The sequence below is a fragment of the Protopterus annectens genome, chromosome 5.part0, assembly GCF_019279795.1.
Source record: "Protopterus annectens isolate FY-2018-M chromosome 5.part0, PAN1.0, whole genome shotgun sequence".
In the NCBI taxonomy this organism is placed as follows: domain Eukaryota; kingdom Metazoa; phylum Chordata; order Ceratodontiformes; family Protopteridae; genus Protopterus; species Protopterus annectens.
This window is the reverse complement of record NC_056735.1, coordinates 1,287,156,606-1,287,177,156: the sequence shown is the minus strand read 5'-3', so window position 1 is coordinate 1,287,177,156 and position 20,551 is coordinate 1,287,156,606. Positions and strand designations below refer to the sequence as shown.

Genomic DNA, 20,551 nt, shown 5'->3' with positions numbered 1-20,551 from the left:
TGTCTTTTTCTGTCTGCACACTGTGCAGCTCTAAGCATGTAATTTAATCAGACTAGCTCATCTGTCAGGAAACTTTGGATACTAGTGGGTCTTACACAGATAAATATATATGATTATGATTAGGTCTCCTGTCATAACCAATGTACAAGACACAGATGCCAAGGAATTCACCTCAACAGCAGAGGGAAGCAAATTTGACATCTGTATCTTGACATCCAAGCTGAGAACATTAATATTTAGTTATAATCATAATTATTTTAAGTACATGGAAAATCAGCTGTACCAGTGCACTACTAGTCACAAGGGGAAAAGTGCAAGTGTTTGAATTGCTTTACAGCACTGAAAGCTGTAAAATACTTCAAGCTACCAAATAGACAGTGACTAGAATCTAAGTGCTCCTATGGCAGATTAACTGCATTAAAAGCTATTAAACACTTTAAACCTGCCTTTTTATGCGGCAGTCATAAGCGTTTTAGGTTTTAAATTCTTTTATGTTCTTATTGTGTTCTGCTGTGGCCATTGTGTATGGCATAAGTTATACAAAAGCATAATAGCTGTAAGCCTTATGCACTGCTTTGATGTCTGGGATGTGCATTACAGGGCTATCTGTTTCTTGGTTTTGGAGTAATCAACATGCTCCATGTACCTACTACATGGAAGGACTAACGTCCCTGTTTCACACATTAAGAATGAAGATATTAGCATGTTTTATCACAATATTAACATGATTTCTGCACTTCATTTCCTCTCTCCTTGTGGCCTTCCCTAGGGGTACAGGATTATATATCTTCTCAGGCCTTCCCTAGGGGTACAGGATTATATATCTTCTCAGGCCTTCCCTAGGGGTACAGGATTATATATCTTCTCAGGCCTTCCCTAGGGGTACAGGATTATATATCTTCTCAGGCCTTCCCTAGGGGTACAGGATTATATATCTTCTCAGGCCTTCCCTAGGGGTACAGGATTATATATCTTCTGATAGTGATTGGCTGTTAGGATTAGTCAGCAAAATCAGAGCTCAGGCAGACATTTTTTGCAACTGTAAAGTAAATTTACTTTATTTTATTTATTTATTTTATTTTACATTTGTTAACCGGGAGAGTCCGACTGGATACATGTCCATTTTCAGCGGAGGCCCAGGGAGAAAAGCTCCACATGTACAAAAGATAACAATCAATATTCATGGTTACATTGAAAAAAACGTAAAATTGTTAAAAGGTGATTATATATATACATGGTTACATTGAAGTTTAAGATCTTTATAGGTTTATAGTATGAAGCATGTACAGAAATTATTGGACAGGTTGTAAGAGTATAGAATGACATGATACTTTGATAGATGTCATGAATGACAACCAGGAGAAAAAAGGTGGTTAGTTAAGAAGGGGAGTTATTTAGAAATTAGATGTAGATTAGAAGGTTTAAAAACATGTGCTTGGAATGTCTAGGAAAACAGGTTGCTATAGAAGAGTTAAAAAACAGGGTATGAGAATGGTTAGGATAGGGAGTTAGAAACAAAGCATAGGAAAGGATAGGATAGCAAGTTAGGTTAGATTTAGTTAGTATTGTTCTAAAGGTTGTTGAGTAGTATAAATAGTCTGGGTGGGTTTGGTTTAGAAAGTTTATTCATATAGGCTAAGGAAGTTGTTTATATTGCATAGTTTACCTACTAGGATTGTATGTATATTGGGTTAGTCTGGGTTTAGACATGGACATAGCCAATGCTTGTTTAGGTGATTCTTTAGGGATATTTTGAATTGGGGTAAGGAGGCTATAGTGTTAAGATCTGGAGGGAGCGTGTTCCATTTATTGCCAGCTGAGTTGGAGAATAATGATTCTCCGGCTGAGTTGTTGGCTTTGGCAGATTGCACATGCATTTTGTTGGATGAGCGGAGGGATGCTAGGTTGCTGTAGGGGGTGATAATGTTTATCAGAATGGGTGTACTGTTAGGTTGGTAGAGGATTTTATGAATAACTATGAGTTGGTTGTACTGGAGTTGATTGGGCAGTTCTAGCCAGTCTAGTGTTTTAAGATTTAGACAATGATGGGTTCTGTAGGCTGTGGCTGTGGCGAATCGAGCTATATTGTTATAGCAGCTAGCTAATTTGTTTAGGTTTGATTTCCGTAGGTTTACGAAGATGGGTGAGGCATAGAGAAGGGTTGATAGGAGATGGGTATGAGCTATGGCTGTTCTGGCAGGTGAGGGTAGGAATGGTTTAATCCTATGCAAGGAGCCTAGTTTTTTGTTCACTGTTTTAATGGTTTTGTCTATATGAGTGTCAAATGTTAGGTTATTGTCTATTATTACACCAAGAAGTTTTGTGGATCGGTCTAGGGAGATTATGGTGCTATTGTTGGATGAGATTGTAATATTTGGTGATGTGAATTTACGGGTGGGGGAGAAAAGTAGTAGTTTGGTTTTGTTTGGATTCAATAGGAGACGGTGATTATTGAGCCAGTCCTCTACTTTGTTGAAGGTGATTTGGGATAGGGATTGTAGTTCTGAGGGGGTGGTGGCAGAAGAGATAAGGGTAGAGTCATCTGCATAGTGAATACAGATTGCCTCTGGGATGACTTTGGGTAGGTCATTGATGAATATGGTGAAAAGGAGGGGGCCTATTATGGATCCTTGGGGGACACCAAGGGTGACTGGAAGAAGGGGGGATAGATTGTCTTTCCATAATACTGCTTGTTGTCTGCCTTGCAGGTAAGAGTGGAACCAGTTGATTACTAGATTGTTTAGGCTGAATGATTTTAGTGTGTCTAGGAGTAGGTGGTAATTCACTATATCGAATGCTTTGGATAGGTCGAGAAAGAGGGCAGAGGAGAGGATGTTGCAATTATGGTTTTGATTTATTGTGTGGGAGAAGGAGAGAAGTGCTGTTGTGGTACTATGGGCAGGTCTAAATCTGTGCTGGGATGGGGCTAGGAGATTGTTCTGGATAAGGTGAGTCAGAATTTGCTTATGTATACATTTTTCCATTATTTTGGCTAAGGGAGATAGGATGGCTATAGGTATATAGTTAGAGAGTTCAGTGGAATTGCCCCCTTTGTGAAGTGGAATAATGTGGGAGATTTTCCAGATGGAGGGGACATAGGATTCGTGGATAGTATGATAAATTTAGATGGAGATAGGGTATGCTATTTCACTAGTGGCCTTTTGTAGAAATTCTGCAGGGAGTAAGTCTGCTGCAAGGGTGGTGGGTTTGAGTTTCTTAAGTAGGGATTTAATATAGTCTGTGGGGATTGGATCAAATTTGAAGGGAAGTAAATTATCAGCAGTGGGTGAGGTGGTGTTTGAGGAGTTGGGAGGTAGGTTATTAGCTAGGGACTGAACTGTTTCTGTAAAGAAGGTATTGAAGGCCTCTGCTACACTTTTAGGGGGAAGATATAAGGTAGTTGAAGGGGTGGGGGTTGTGGTCCTGGATGGAGCAGTTCATTAAGACCTGACCAGAATTTTTGTGGCTGATTTTCGTGCTTTTTCTGTAAGTTGAAATAGTAGGTTTGTTTGTATAGCAGAGTGGATTTTTTTGCCTCTTTTCTCAATTGTTTGTATCTGATGTGGTCCTGACAGGATTTGGTGGATCTCCAGGAGGTCCATGCTGCGTTCCTTGCAGTTAGCTTTTCTTTAGTACCTTTGGTTAGCCGTGGAGCTATTTTGCTTTTGGTTCTGATATTTCCTTGGAGAGCATGCCTGTCTAAGATGGCTAGGAATGTAACATTGAAGTTTGAGACTGCTTCGTCAATGGGAATTAGCTTTAGTTTGGACCAATTGCATGACTTAAGTTCAGTCTGGAATTTAGTGAGGTTAAAGTTTTTTGTGTTTCTTATGGTTTTAAGGGTATTTTGCTGAGGCATGTCATTCCTTTTTCTGATTATATAAGTTAGGAAGTGGTCACTCATGTCCTCCGGTAGGGTGCCTGATTTATATAATTGGGGTTTGTTGTTTATTAGTATCCAATCTAGGATGCTTTCTTTATTGTTGGGCTTATTGATTCTGGTGGGGAGAAGCCATTTAAGTTAATGTGGGTGGTGGGGAAGTTTGATGAACAGGTTTTCCAATCGATGCTGAAGTCTCCTAGAATAATAGTTTCTTGGGGGTGGGTAGTGGATAGCCATTGGAGGGTACTTTCTAAAGTCACTATGTTGTCACCTGGGGGAATGTAGATACATCCTATGTAGTTAGCTTTGACTTTAAATTGGACATTTATTATGAGTGTTTCAGAGTTCCTAGTTATCAGGCATTGTGGGATACAGATAGTGGATACTTGTAGAGTGCATTTGTACATGATGGCTACTCCACCACCTTTCCTGCCTTGCTGGTCAAGTCTTATTATGTTGTAGTTAGGGGGTATAATTTCATTATCAGGGATAGAGGGTTTGAGCCAGGTTTCGGTAAGACATAATAGGTCAGGGGAGTGCATGTCCAGAAGGGCATGTATATAGTGGACTTTATTATTTATACTTCTGATGTTTAGGTGACAGACTAGTAGTGAATTAGGGGCATTATATGAGCTCCGTAGATTGGAGACATTGATATTTGTGGAGCTAGTGGTATCAGGTAAGGTTGGTCCTGGGTTAGGGAGGATATCCCCATCTGCTATAAGTGTTGGTTGAGACTTCCTTAGTAGTTTGTGGATTTTTAATAGGAGTTGATGATAGTATTTAGTGCTAGGGTTAATGTAGGTAGCTCTTAGGGGATAAAGAGGTTTTGGGGTAGTAGAATTAGACAAAAGGTGGGTTTGTAATGATGTGGGATAGTGGTTGTGGAAGCTAGCAGTGGTACTGGATGTAGGATATTGAGAAGTAGGTAGGCAGTGTTCATAGGAGGTGAGGAGATAAAGTATGACAAGTGGTCGTATGAGGTAGCAGAATGGTCTAGGTTTTGGAGATGAGATGGGAGTTGGTGAACACATTGTGGGGTAAGTACTGTTGGTGGTAGGGAGTGTGGGTGGGTAGATGCAAGAGAGTGAGGTATGGGGGAGTGGTGGGTAAGGGAGTGTGGGGTTGGGTGTGAAGATAGATTGTGTTTGGTTGGCTGGTTGTGATGTGTGGGGTTGGGGGTTAAAGAGGGGTGTGGTTTGGTGAATATAAATCTAGGAGCACTGGGGGCGGGTGAGAATTGGGGGCAGGGTAGGGGAGCGGAGTGAGCCCGCAGGGCGAACGGAGCGGGTAGAGCCAAGAAAGGTGAGTGTCAGAGCAGGTTGGGTTGGGAACAATCAGCTGTGTAGATAGGTAGATGAATCAGTTGCTGGAATTCAAATTACAGGGAGAAATATTGCCAAAATCAAATATGCAGAAGATCCAAACCAAAGGGTAGAAAGGTCACACAGTCAAACCATTCAGTAAAAAACATCAAGAAAAACCCAGCCAAACCAGAGTTTTCACTGTATAATACCTTAAACCTCCTGTAATGAATGCCCATAGGATATACACAAATGACTCCTTAAAGACATATACTGGTTCAGCTAGATGACTTCTGAATGCCCATAACATTTTACTTTTTAAGTCCTTATTGGTACATTCAAAGCAATAAAGCCAAACCCTACTAGCTGTGGACAGTCTGACTTGTACAGTCACTAACATTTAAATGAGTTATGTTTATAGAGAGCCACCACAGAGCTGTAAAGTCACAAAAGTTTAAATGAATACTGTTTAAGTACATCCACAGTTACTAATATTTAAACAAGTACTGTTTAGCTATAGCCACTCCTTACTTGTACAGTGACAAAAGTTCAGACTGGTGCTGTTTAACTGCATCTATCCTTGACTCGTACAGTTGCTAACATTTAATTGAGTATTATTTAACTGTATCCAACACTGAATTGTACAGTCACTAACATTTGAACTAGCATTGTTTAACTATATCTACCACTGAATTGTACAGTCATTAACATCTGAACTAACACAGAACACTGTTTAACTGGTATCCACCACTGAATTGTAAAGTCACTAACATTTAAATGAGTACTCTTTAACTATGTCTATCAATTAATTGTACAGTCACTAATATATGAACTTGCACTGTTTAACTGTATCCACCACTGAATTGTATAGTCACTAACATTTGAACTAGCATTGTTTAACTATATCCACCACTAACATTATCATTAAAAAGTCAACTGACAGAAATACTAAATCCATTTTTAGACTGTTTTCCAAATTCTAGCATCACATCTGTCTGCAATAAACCACTAATGAGTCTCTGTTAAGAATTCAGAGGGTGTTTCGTATGCATTTCACTGACAGATATTCTGTACCATTTGGTTACTTGTCATCCTAAATTAAGTTAGAACTGCTCACAATGTACCCATATCAGGTATCCTGGAGATAGCCCAACCCTCTATCAACCCCTGCTGCACCTCCACCAGAATAAATGACTTTTCTAGGGGGTTTAGCTACTAAAACAAAGTGATGACATATTTTTAGGATTTTCTTTTTAACACTGCATTCAGGATATCACAGACAGTGGAGCAATATGTGCTAAAAGATAAGAACAGGAGCAAGAACACATAAAAGCAACGTAAATTTCAAAAATGTAATATAACTTTACTAGGTAACAACAAGAGGCAATGCAGAAAATTATTAGAATTACAGTTTAGACCAGACCTAGAATATGCTCAAAGAAAATACAGTCTCGCAGTAATGAAACAGAAAAAATAATAAGAAACACTTAAGAAGACTTACATCTTTGCAGACTCCAAACAAACTTCCTTCCATTTTTGCAAGCACAGCAGTCCAGAAATCCTGGACAGAAATAAAACAAAATGAAATAAACATGGAATTAACAAAACCTATGCACCAGGCAGAACACGGACTGGAGTTCATTATAACATCCTACGTTTACAGAAGTGTAACTGATCTGAAGCAAAGAAAACTGAAACACATCAACAGTAAAGCAATAAACAGCAAAACAGTCAGTGAATGAAGAGGAGGCTTCGTACATTACACAAAGAATATCAGAGTTTGGAAACTCTCAAGAAGAAGTTGCAGGTGCTATGAACAATTGTAATATGGACTGTATACCTGCAATGCAGGTAAGCATGCTGCATAGGCATCCAATGTAAGGAAGGCATGCAAATAAGAAACTGTTACAGACGGCAGGCAAATGCAACCATCTAAAAGAAAATATTATCGTCTCATGCCTTTGCTAACCTGTACCCTCACGTTTATGCTCCTCAAGTATGAAAACTGCCCATGCCTGGCCTGGACCCTTAATTTACTCATCCCCCTCATGCTTATAACTTTTCTATAGTGCTTTCCAGAATTCTTCAGAAGTGCATTGTTGATGTACAGACTTTAAATACGGAACACTTGACCTGCCATGTTCAAAATAAATCAACAAACCCTGGGAACTTTGTTCATATTCAACAAGCTCACTTATTAGCAGAAGTGCAGCTGTAGTAAAGGCACAAGCTAGTTCATTAGCTGCACCCAAGCAATCTATGCATTTCAGCCTGTAATAAACACCAGTCAAAGCTTGTAAAGTGACTTATGAAGTATAGCTGAAAAAAAAATAACTGTATGTCCAACTGATAACTTTAGGATGTATTCTCATATTTCTGGTGAAACTGAATTAAAACTGTAATATGGCCTTACACCCACCAAGTATTTTTTTTTTCTTTTACTTTATTCATTTGTTAACCTTGTCAGCCCACTGGACAAAGGAATCCGTTTTAAGGAGCATCCCAAGAGTATTGTCAGGTCAGGTGCCCTGCTCATTGTTTCACAGCAGGTAAACTGAGGAAGAAGGAATCACACCTATCCTGGGAACTACAGGAAGCAACCCATTAATAGCACAGATCAGCATTAATCATCTGCACTAACTGCCAGATGACTGGGACTGGAATAACTTGGTTTTGTAGCATTAGTTCTACTTTATGCTATAAAACTGCAACTCTTGTTAATTATTCTCTTCTGCTCCTTTTAATTTTCTGAAACGTGTATTATACAGCTGTATTTGTTATGTGAATCAAATAAATAAATAGATGACTGAATACATATTTAAATGATGGAGCAGGCAAGAAATACATGTACGTGTTAACATATGAAATTATCAGGATGATAAAAAACAAAATAGAGAACAGTTGCAGACATCCAGATTCATCAGTACATATCCCAAACTGTATCTCTGTGCAGGATATTGACTATGTGATACATGCTTCTTATATATGGTACATACAACAGTTAAAAGTGAAAATTCCTTAAAGGTTATGCACACATATTATTTAGTCTATGAGACTGCATGCCTATATATATATATATATATATATATATATATATATATATATATATATATATATTTACTATGGAAATGTCGAATGCAATAAGGTCTAATGGTTATTTGGTTGAAATATAATGTCAAAAATTCACAACATTGAAAGTGAATAATGTCGAAAATCATTTAATTGAAAAATAATTAGCCCAGCTCTACTATTTTGCAGGGGGGGCTGTGCCCCCACACCCCCCTACTTATATATACCAACTCCGAGATTGCACTACAGTGGAGAAATGGGCAATTCGACATTATGAGTTTCGACTAAAACAGTTTCAACTTTTTTAATTCCTGCAGATAGTGATTTCAACCAATTCATGTTCGACCATTTAGCGTTCGACATTTTCATAGTAAACTATATATATATATATATATATATATATATATATATATATATATATATATATTTTTTTTTTTAATCTGTACATGCAATACATATGCACTCACACACACACACACACATATATATATATATATATATATATATATATATATATATACTCTCTCTCTCTGTATATATATATATATATATATATATATATATATATATATATATATATATATATATATATATATATATAAAAATATATAGTGTACATATGTGCATGTGTGTGCGTGTGTTTCAGGGTACTACAGTAATAGGAGATTGCACATGTCAATATTTCATCTTTTAAAAACACAAATTTGATTACCTTTTTTTTTATAAAATATACCAAAGGTCTTTAGCAATGTTATTTCAGTGTTTCACCTATACAAATAAATGACTTTGCTAGTATAATCACTTGGCGTGATATTTTCAGAAAAACAAATGGAGACCTTGTCACTGTTTCAGTATGTTGCTGCCTTCCCCAATAATCTGTTATAGCTTGAATATGTCAGAGAGTCCACGGTCTGTAATTCTGCTGCTGACAAACTTGAAACAATACCAGCAAATCTCCCTTGACAGTCTAATGATGTTCAGAGCAATATAATCTTAAAGCCTTAAAATAATCATTACTGTAGAAAGGGTGAGTAAACTACTATTCAGAAAGCAAGCCATCCTCAGTCTCCTGTTAGTAGAGTTATATCCCTCAAATCTCGATGTTCTTCACTACTAATTCATGGCTTCAAACTATGGCTTTGGATTCTGGAACGGTAAGATTTTTGAATGAATTTAAGATTAAGATACCCTGTTTTCACATATTATTTTATTTTCATTTGTTGACCAGGGAAGTCCATCTGGGTATAAAGCATTTTTTCCACACAGGCCCAGGGAAGAGTTAAGTGTAATCACTTTACCTAAAGCATTGCGACTTTATATTAATTATGTGTTCTGAGAAAAATAAATATGCTTGCCCTTAGCATTTCAACATGGCTCATAAAGTGTACGCATTTAAACACACTTTTCAGTGCCAGAAACAAATCTGATACATATACACTAAAAGAAAAACTAGTATGCAGTCTTATGACATTTCAAGGTATCACTGTTTTCTTATGTTACTGGGTAACTTAAGACTTGCAGCTAAAAGTGCTTTAAAGTAGCATTATGGGATGTATTTAAAGTCAGAATGCCTGCCTCACTGACCTCAAAAATACCTAAGTAGGTTGATGTTTTTGTTAACGCATATCAGTCCTTTGCAAGTGTTTCTAGAAGAAAGGTGAAGTACCTCAAGGAAAACAGCTTTAATTTGGTAAGGAAAGAACATGTCAGTGGTATCAGTTGCCATCTAGAGAAACGTACAGTAAAATGTAAAACAATTAATACCAGCTTTTTCCTTCACAAATATATATTTGTAGCGTAGTAGCATTTTAGTTTAACCTAAGACCATATGAAGCTGAATCCTATGTAGTTTTGTTTTTTTTTTACTTCCACTGAAACCAAACACAGTGTTGAACAATGATGTGCACACATACTTCTCAACTGTGCAGATTTTTGCAGAATGTCCATATTTTTGCCTTATATTTTTGGTCCATTTTTCACAAAATTGTGGTTTTCTAGAAAATCATTCACAAATCATTGAAGATTGAAGTCAGTAAATAATGATAGATATTTGAGTTTTAGACTCCGTACCTTTCAGAAAATTCATGCTAATGCAAAACCTGTTATTCTATAAGTCTTCTAAGTTTCAAAGAACAATATTTCAAAATTATTTATGGCTTTGTCCAGATGTCTTGCTCTAAGAGGTTGAGAGGCATGACTGCACAGTAAAGGAGATTATAAAGGTAGTTTCTAACTACTTTTATTTTCTAAGAAACAAAAAGCCACTGGCAAGTTCTTACTGGATGAGGACTCAGCTGACTGGGTTCAGCACATCAGTGCTAACCTACACGACAACTGTTTTCCATAAGAAACATTGCCAGCACAGTTTCTCCAAGTGTGCGTCAGCAGTAATTCCTTTCACTTTTGGAGATTTTCCTTTTCTTCATGTTTAAAAGACACTGGAATTAACAGCGTCACCTTCAAGGGGTGTAGGGTATTAGCACCATGCATAGGTTGTATGGGGGCTTCTCCCAGCCATTTCCTCATCATTTGACCTCTACACTTTGGATCCTTGCTAACTAGTAAATTGGGAGTGGATTGCCTCAAAGTTAGATAGGCTAGGTAGACTCACCCAAAATCCTGATTATTTACTTCTTTTGCTACAAAATGGAGATGCCTCTTTGAATGGTTGTCTACCGAATTTCATTTATCATGAAAAATAAAATCAGTCTCCTTTACAAACTACTCTTTTAAGTTTAGAAATCAGCCAACATGACATAAAAATCTCCTTCCCAATGAACATAATATCAAAAACAAATCCAGAAAAAACATGACTGATTCACTGGTCTGATATGAAATACATAGTGTCAGATATCAGTCTGGTGCCAAATATCCTAATAATTCTAAACATAATATTCGAATGGAAGCATAATGATGTAAATGTATGATGAAATTCACAACGATAACACAATTTCTCAGATGGAATTCCATCTCCTTAAAACAAATGCTAACATTACTTACTTCAAAACAATTCAAAATTATATACATGGAGACTTATTGCTAAGTATCAATCAAGAAAAATGAAAAAAAAAAAAAAAAACCAGAAAATAAAGTCTTCTTCAGCTGGACAGTATGCGGCATTGCCAACATTTTGCCACACAGCAAAACTACAGGGCAGTATCATTTTGAATTGACAGTGAGGTTGCTTGGGGCAAACTAACTGGCAGCATTTACAGTTGAGCTGAACAATGCACTATAATGACTGGTGGTGACCAGGGAAACTATTAATCAGTTGTGAGTCACTTTAGTAAGAGTCAGCTGTACAGCTGCAGGAAATGTAGCTGGTGAGAAGACTTATTTGTCCAAAGACAGCTGTATGGGTTGGGGGAGGAGGGATTTGGAAGATTTAGGCATTTGGTTTTGTTAACAGTAGGCAGGATTAGAAATGGTTAAGGGAGAGTTAACTTATTAGGTGGAAGTGGAGATAGTCATGGGGCAAGAACTGAGGTAGTGATGGGGGTGGGCGGTTAGACTAGCTCATTCTCAGCTTCACAGGTTTTGAAGTTACCTCCTTTGGTAGTACCTGAGGTGATATGAGAAATTGGATAAGCATGGCTAGTTGACTAGTGCAGCAATCAGAGTTTGCAGCAACCAGGAAGATATATGATAAGGCTTTTGCAGTTTTTAAAAATGTTGTTTTGGGTCTGCCAATGGGAGAGAGAAGGTGGTCACCTCAGTTGGTAATTAGGTACTTGGTTGAGAGGTCGAAGTCTAGTGATGCAGTTCATACTGTTATGGTTCATTTGGCAGCCTTGGCAGTGTCAGATAAGTTGTTAGAAGTTAAGGCTCTTACAACGATTTGGATGATATGGAGGATATTGAAAGGATGGAGGAGAGTACAATCCAAGCTGAATAATAATAATAACAGATTTCCCTTGGGCAAGCATATTTGACAGTTCTGTTGGAGGGTTTACATAGGTTGAGTTATTCTTTTTATGACTATGTCCTGTGGGCTACCTGTGGGGGCTTTTTGGGTGAGTACAATGTTAGACAGTTTGTATTGGGGTGATGTGGAAATTGCACCAATGTGTATGTTGGTTTGGTTACAAAGACTGAAGACTGATCAAGTGGACATAGGTAGACAGGTGGTGCTGCACAATGGCATGAGGGAAGGCATAGGAGGAGGTTTGCTATAAGCAGCTAGATGGGTTAGTTTTTCAAGATGGTTGAGATAAGTGGATAGATTCCTGGGTATTTGTTAGTTGGATTAGAAGAGCCTTGGAGGTACAAGGTATAAATGGGAACAGTTATGCCACTCATTCATTCAGGATAAGGAGGTATTGGATTTGTTAGAGGAAGGCAGGTCAGTAGACTTGATTAAGTGGGCTGTCAGACAGTGTTCTAGGTTGTTCCTTGTATATATTAGGTAGGGTAGAATGAAGGTTTTGTAATTGATGTTAATACTAATTTTGTATTTATTTTTCCAGTAAGAGGATGGCAATAATAATAGAACACTCTTTCTTTAATGGGCAGCTAAAATATCAGAAGTGAGACCTGGAGGTGGTAACTTGGGTTTGGATCCAACACAGTGGCAAGTCCAGTGGTGTGGTTGTAGAGATATGAGATGGTGCCAATTTGATGTCAGTTTTGGAGGAGGTAAGCAAGCAATATGGTAATCCAGATGGTATAGTGATACATTTAGGGGACAGTGATGTGGAGATTATCTCAAATAAAAGAATTATATCAAATAAGAGATTCCTTCCTTTGCTTATAAGGGATTAGTTGTCAGTGAGGAAGGCAGTGTCTAATTTTAAGGCACTGGAGGTTACAAGGAAATTTCTTAATCATATGGTAGCTAGTGCATCAGGTGGTGCATCAGGGTGTGTTGTGCTTGAACACTAAGTTTACAGACTGGGATCTTGTGTGGTTTTGCAGTGATGGGATTCATCATAGCGATGTAGGATTGGACAGTTTCAATGTGCAGTTGGTGTTATTTATGCTGGATGTAGTGGGTAGATAGGGTGGTTGAGTTTGGATAAAGGGGGTGGGGACATGCTGCTAGGCAGCCTGTTGGGAAGAAGGGCTAGCTCAGTTGGACAAAGGAGTAGGGCTCCCCCTTTATTACATTGCTTTCATGTCAGTCAAGTGAGTGATGTCACGCTGCTTGAGTAATTGTGGTTGTGGTTAGTAAGGGTTGGAATGCTGCTATTGTTTGTCTGGTGAATGGCCTACCATATGGCCCAGTAAACTGTGCACTGCATAGGCGGGTGTTCTATCATACTACAAAGGTTTAAAATAGTGTTGTTTTGTTATGATGCTAAAGTGTTGTTTGAAGTTATGTTTTAAGTTGTAATACTGTGCTAAGCCTCCATTAAGCCTCCGTTTTAGTAATCCCAAACTTGCATACCTAGACATAACTTCTGTTAGCTTCTTTATTTTCCCTTTTAAAGGTTATAATGCAGAAATGCACAACTGTGAAACATTGTGCACTACTTATGTTGACCAAACACTACTTAAGGCAGCAGAGTACAGACAAACAGTACTTTATATATAGTTCAACCATCAAACAATACTAATTATTTAAACTCTTTCTCTCTCTCTCTCTCCCAGTGTACTGAGCATATAGAATGTCTCACAATTGCTGCCACAAATGTTAACATAATCTCACTACCAAGGGGTTTCACCTCCAGTTGCAAAAGTACAAAATAAGCAATATCTTCAGTTAAAGCCTGTGTAAGACAGTTTCCAAGAATTAAAAGAAACAATGAAATATCTTGCTTTATCTCACTTCTGCATTCTGTATTGTAGTGTTGAATCTGCTGGAGGGACACCCCCAACGCCACCCACACCCACAGACATTATACTGCTGAAGGTGAAGCTAAATTAAAACTTTAGCATATTTTACCCTAGCAATGTAAAATTTCCTTGGAAAGGAAATAAAAGCCCATAACAATAAAATTAAATATTGTGACTCACATCAAATATATTGAGTTCAAAGATCTTGTCTTTGTATCCATAAACATTCTACATCACTGATTTTTGGTGGTAAATTATCTGTGGGTGGGGGGAGTAACTGCATTCCATTGATGTACCTGATAATGGCTCTTCCTTCATCTCAGTTGTTTTTCCAGCAACTATAGCCTCATTTCAAGCCAAAGTCACTGCAATACTGCTTGTTGCAGTTAACTTAGGTGTATGTTAACAGCAATCAGCTTGTGTTACTGTTTTTAAAATTATCAGGACTTGTCTTACCTCCTGTCAAGTTGCAGTTTTACGGATTATTTTACTGGTACTTATGCCACCATGGGCCAACCCACTCAGTTCAACCTCTGCTACTCTTGGGGTTCAATCCGCTCCCCTTCCCCATCCCAAATTCCCACCCACCCCTACTGCATTTACACTTATACCTCACTTACTCTGCCTTCTCTACTCATCCTCCTATCCTGTACCTAACTACACTATCCAGTCACAAACTGTTATCATTATACTATCTCCACCCACTTCTGTTCTAAATTCCTTCTCAAATCTCAGTCTGCTCCCTCCCCATCAAAACCTACCTATTCCCCCCACTATCACCACTGCTCATTACCTCACCTTGTCATACTGCAAGTTTTTGCAACACTAAAAATGCTATTTCCTTCCTGTATCACCATATTAATCCTCACCCTCTCGTTCCTAACATACCACCAGTAGTAATAATAATAATAATAATTAATAATAATAATAATAAGACCCGCGGTAGTGGTGCTGCGGTAGCGTTGTCGCCTCATAGCAAGACGTTGTTGCGTTCGATTCTCAGCTAGAGCATCTTCTGTGTGGAGGCATGCATGAATGGGCATGCCTTCGTTGAAGGTTGTGCATCAGGGCTAGTAACTCGGCACGTAAAAATCCACTACCGAACATTAGCGGACTGGAGTTCCGCTGTGGCGACCCCTAACCGGGATAAGCCGAAAAACACAACAATAATAAATAAGCACATCTCGACCATTACTTCATCCTCACTTCCTATCAACCATCTTCCCACTAGCTACTCAAAAATCTCTTCAAGCTAATATCCTACAACTCCATTCCAATACTAAGAATGTCAGTTCCAATGTTAAGGTAATACTTCTACCCATCTCAGCTAAAAATGCTATAATAAATAAATCATCCTTCACCATATATCAATATTGTGACAGCCACCTCAACCCAGGTCCTAATTAAACCCCAAACCAAAGAATACATCCTAAATGTTTAAAAATAGCCACTCTAAACCATAGAAGCATATGCAACAAAATCAGATTTTCATGCCTGGATAACTCAATACAACCTGGATATGCTAGTTATAATGGAGGCATGTCTAAAGCCTGAACTAAAAGATGATGAAATACTGCCCCCTGGTTATAATATTATTAAGCTTGACAGAACACATAAAAAAGCAGGTGGAATAGCTATAATGTTCCCAAATGTGCTCACAGTAACTCCCTATACAGGCACAATCCCAAATTTTGGAAAAGCAGAAATCCTAATCTCATTCAGAAAACGTAATAGAGCTAATGGCATCTGCATTGCTATGCTCACATCCTCCAGGACAGGCAATTCCAATACTTAAAAACATACTAACCTGGATAGCAGATGCAATCACAAATTAAATTATCTTCCTGGATGATGTGAACATTGACTGTCAGTCTTTATCTGCAAAATCAACAAATAACTGCATGAACCTCTTTGGCTTCACTCAGCTTATTAATACATCAACAAGATATGGCAAAAATAACTCCCAACAATCTATTCTGGACTGGATTATGGTTACCAACACATCTAATTTTACCTCCTCAGATACCTCCCTGGTACACTAAGTGACCACCTGCCAGCTTATACCCATAGGCGTATTACACGACTAACAAAGATATAAGCTCAAAACTAACCCATAATCTCTCCAACTTCTCCAAAGAGTCTTTCACTGAAGCTCTGAAAGTGGTTAACTGGTCCATCCTAAAAAGACTCCCCTTAAATGATGCAGATGAATACTTCAATGCAGCATTTCTAAATATTATTGACACCTTTGCCTTAGAACATACAAAAAGAGTTAAAAACAGCCATACCTCATGGCTCACCAAACAATGTAAACTCCTAATGAAAGACAGAGACAAAGCATGGATTAACTGGCAAAAGAATAAAAATGACAAAAATTGGGGACTATTCACACAACTATGAAAGCAAGTCAAGAAACAAGTTAACAGCAATAAAAGGTCTTATTATACTCAGCTATAAGATAGCCATAAAAATAAACCTTAACATTTCTGGTCCTCCATGTCCTCTCTCATCAACCCTGGTAGAAAAAAGGATCTCAGCCGATCCCCACATTCCCCCTCTTCAAACAGCTACCTGTTTCAATACATACTTCACAGAATGCATAACCAACTTAAACTCACCTAACACACACCTTTCCATGCAGCTGTCTTCCTCTGCCTTAGACACTAGCACATTTCCTTCACAAAACTCACCTAACTGGAACCTCTCTGATACACACACACACACACACACACACACACACACACACACACACACACACACACACACACACACACACACACACACACACACACACACACACACACACACACACACACACACACACACACACACACACACACACACACACACAAACACACACACAAAGAACTCCACCCACTTTCCCTTTCGACCAGTTTCTATAACTCTCATAAAAAAGCTTTTATATAAACTAAAACCTTGTTCATCCTCAGCTGACAACTTCTCCTGGAATACCTAAATCTAGCTGCAGATGCAATTACACCCAACCAGCACTCATTAATAGAACAGTAATAGAATCCTGTGTCTCTAACTTATGGAAAATGGCACACATTATCCCCTTACATAAAGGAGGTAATTTCACTGACATTAAAAATTTCTGTTCCATGGCCATCCTGTCTCCCCTCTCTAAAATTCTTGAAAGATGAATACATCAACAATTTCTCCACTATCTCTTACAACATAAGGTAATCACTAATATGCAGCATGGATTTCGGCCACACCATAGCACCTCGACTGCATTCCTATCATTTACAGACACTGTCAATAAAGCTCGCAACTCTAAAAAACTTGTATCTGAAGTATTTCTAGATCTGTCAAAAGCCTTTGACATGGTCTCTCACAGAAAACGTCTCATTCAACTTTCCACCCTGGGTCTATCATCTTTATTTATTCAATGGTTCTTTAGCTACCATGCCAAAAGGCAACAAGATGTAAAATGGCAAGGATCCATCTCTGCATACTTTTCCACTTCCACAGGAGTCACACAAGGATCCATCTTTGGCTCTCTGCTATTCAATATTTTTATCAACAATCTACATTCATTGTCTTGTGAAGGCACCTTGATTCAGTATGTATATGACTCTACCATCATCTGCTCTTCAAACACCTTAACTCGCCTCCATGAAGTCATTCAACAAGTTGTCATCTCCAATGAAACCTGTCTTACAAGAGCACAACTCTTAGCCCCCCAAAACCCAAATCCCTCCTCTTTACCCCCAATATTCACACCCCTAACAAAACATCTTTCAAAATCTTTTTGGCAATGGCACTGAAGTTGAATTAGTCCACCATACCAAACTATTAAGAGGAGTCATAACAGAAAATTTGACCTCCATATCCAAATCAATATCAAGAAAACCCATCAAAAATTAGACATGCTATACAAAAACAAACATTTTTTGAGCACAACCACAAAAATTACTCTAGCCAAAGTCTATCTTCTGCCCTCCAGACTCTTCTGAGCACCAGTTCTAACTAAATTATGATCCTCCTTAAAAAACAAAATTGAAAGCTGCTACAACAAATCTTCCAAGTTTGTTACTAATTCATTCTCCTTTACCTGTCACCATAAAGCTCTGCATACCCTCAGCTTGCTGGAACTCCGCCTCTACATCTCCTACATTCAGCTTATAACAATACTTAAAATCACTGCTGAATAAACAAAAATGCCGGCTTTATTGTTTCATTTACTTGTTGTGGTTTGCAGCGGTCATGCTGCATTGTCGTTGTGTTGTTATTCATTAAATTACCTCATCTTCTTGGTTTCATATTGGTGCTGCTCCTGTGGCATTTTTGTTTATTCAGCAGTTTACTTTTCATTTTCAAGTGGTTTCTATGTTTTCATAGCCACAGGGAGCTTGGACAACGTTTTCAACCTCTCTGGGACAGAGAGGGATGAGAGAGGGAACCTCACAAATACTACACTGGCTTTATTGTTTCATTTACTTGTGGTTTGCAGCAGTCATGCTGCATTGTCATGTTTGCTGTTTATTCATTAAACATCTCATCTTGGTTTCACGTTGGTGCTGCTCCTGTGGCGTTTTTGTTTATTCAGCAGTTTACTTTTCATTTTCAAGTGGTTTCTACATTTTCAGGGAGCCACAGGGATGACTTTTTCAACCTCTCTCTGGGACAGAGAGGAATGAGAGAAGGAACTTCACAAATACTACACTGGCTTTATTGTTTCATTTACTTGTGGTTTGCAGCGGTCAACCTCACAAATACTACACTGGCTTTATTGTTTCATTTACTTGTGGTTTGCAGCGGTCATGCTGCATTGTCATGTTTGCTGTTTATTCATTAAACATCTCATCTTGGTTTCACGTTGGTGCTGCTCCTGTGGCGTTTTTGTTTATTCAGCAGTTTACTTTTCATTTTCAAGTGGTTTCTACGTTTTCATGGCCACAGGGAGCTTGGACAACGTTTTCAACCTCTCTGGGACAGAGAGGAATGAGAGAGAGAACCTCACAAATACTACACTGGCTTTATTGTTTCATTTACTTGTGGTTTGCAGCGGTCATGCTGCATTGTCGTGTTTGCTGTTTATTCATTAAACATCTCATCTTGGTTTCATGTTGGTGCTGCTCCTGTGTCATTTTTGTTTATTCAGCAGTTTACTTTTTGTTTTCAAGTGGTTAATACATAAAATCATACACAAACCATTAGCCTGCCCAGCTTTTATCCCTTTAATTTACATGTATTTTCCTAAAAGAACTCTTAGATCAGAAGGCAAACAGCTTCCTACCAAAAATAAACTGAATAAGTCACCTGGACAAAACCTATCCTATACACAGTAGTGGAAAAATGGAACTCCTTACCTCTAACCACCAGAACTATTTTTAACCTCCCTAAATGAATACTTTTCTCACTAACTTACCTTATCCACTTTCTCTATGCAGACCTTTCCTCTACCTCTTTCTCATTCCTTCATACTGACCTAAGCTATCCTACCCTGCACTCTTCTTATAATCTCCTTCTATCCATCCTTCTTCCTTCTATAACCATAATATGAACACCATCTCTCATACTAAGACATCACTCAATTTCCCCTCACTGTCTCTAATCATGTAATCTCTAGTATCTCTTTAAATATCTTATTAGAATTGGTTCAGGTCTCATTTATCTCATACTAATCTATGTAACAAATAATATGATTAATGAGTTTTCCTCACATATTTTCTCCAACTCATGTTATTGTATTTCATTGCACTCTAGTATGAAACATATGTTCTGTATCTTTCTCATTATAACATTTTTAACTGTTATGTTTTGTAATGTAACACAATATTTTATGATTTAAAATTTCTGTACTTGATTTTTGAAAGATTTTGATTGCGGAGCTTTTCTCAGCACTAACTAGAACTCCACTGAAAATGGGCACTTTCTGGCCCAGTCAGACATTCTCGGTAAACAAATGTCAAATAAATAAATAAATAAATAAAAGCTCTCCACCTCCCCTCCCTTCTCTGTGCTGCCCCAATCCTAGCTAACATACAACCTACTGTTTTATCTAAGCTCAACTAAACATATCACAAAATAGCTAGATTTGCCAGTAACTCTTTTTATAACTCTCATCACTGTCTTGCCTTGAACTCTCTTCAATAGATGGAACTCTCCCAACAGCTCCTACTATCACAATTCAAAATCACACACTCTGTACTATACAAACCATCTTCCTGCCCATCCCTCTCCTCCCTTGTATCTTCTTAGTCCCCACTCATCCTCTCTGTACATACAATCTGCAACTCCTCGATATTTACAAACCTAAAAAATGCTGGAAAACTACTATATAAATACACTGTAGCCCAAGCCTCACACATAAGAGCCACCCCTCACTTTAATCACTTTAAATAGGAACTTAGCCTACACCTACTCAACACAAAGTCCTGCCCCTGTCAGGAGCCTAACTAATCATTCATACTTTTGTATTACCACTACTTCCTTATACAGGCACCTCACTCCACCTCTTCGTAATTCTCCTGCTTAATACCTAATTTACACT

At 38.1% G+C, this 20,551-nt stretch overlaps 1 protein-coding gene across 1 annotated transcript in view; it reads right to left on the bottom strand.

Moving 5' to 3' along the window:
• Positions 1-20,551, bottom strand: part of LOC122802353 (E3 ubiquitin-protein ligase SH3RF3-like) — a 2,381,113-nt gene that overhangs the window by 146,563 nt on the left and 2,213,999 nt on the right. The window contains exon 11 of the mRNA XM_044071989.1: positions 6,689-6,748. Coding sequence (XP_043927924.1) covers positions 6,689-6,748 — 60 coding nt within the window. The remainder of the gene's footprint in view (positions 1-6,688; positions 6,749-20,551) is intronic.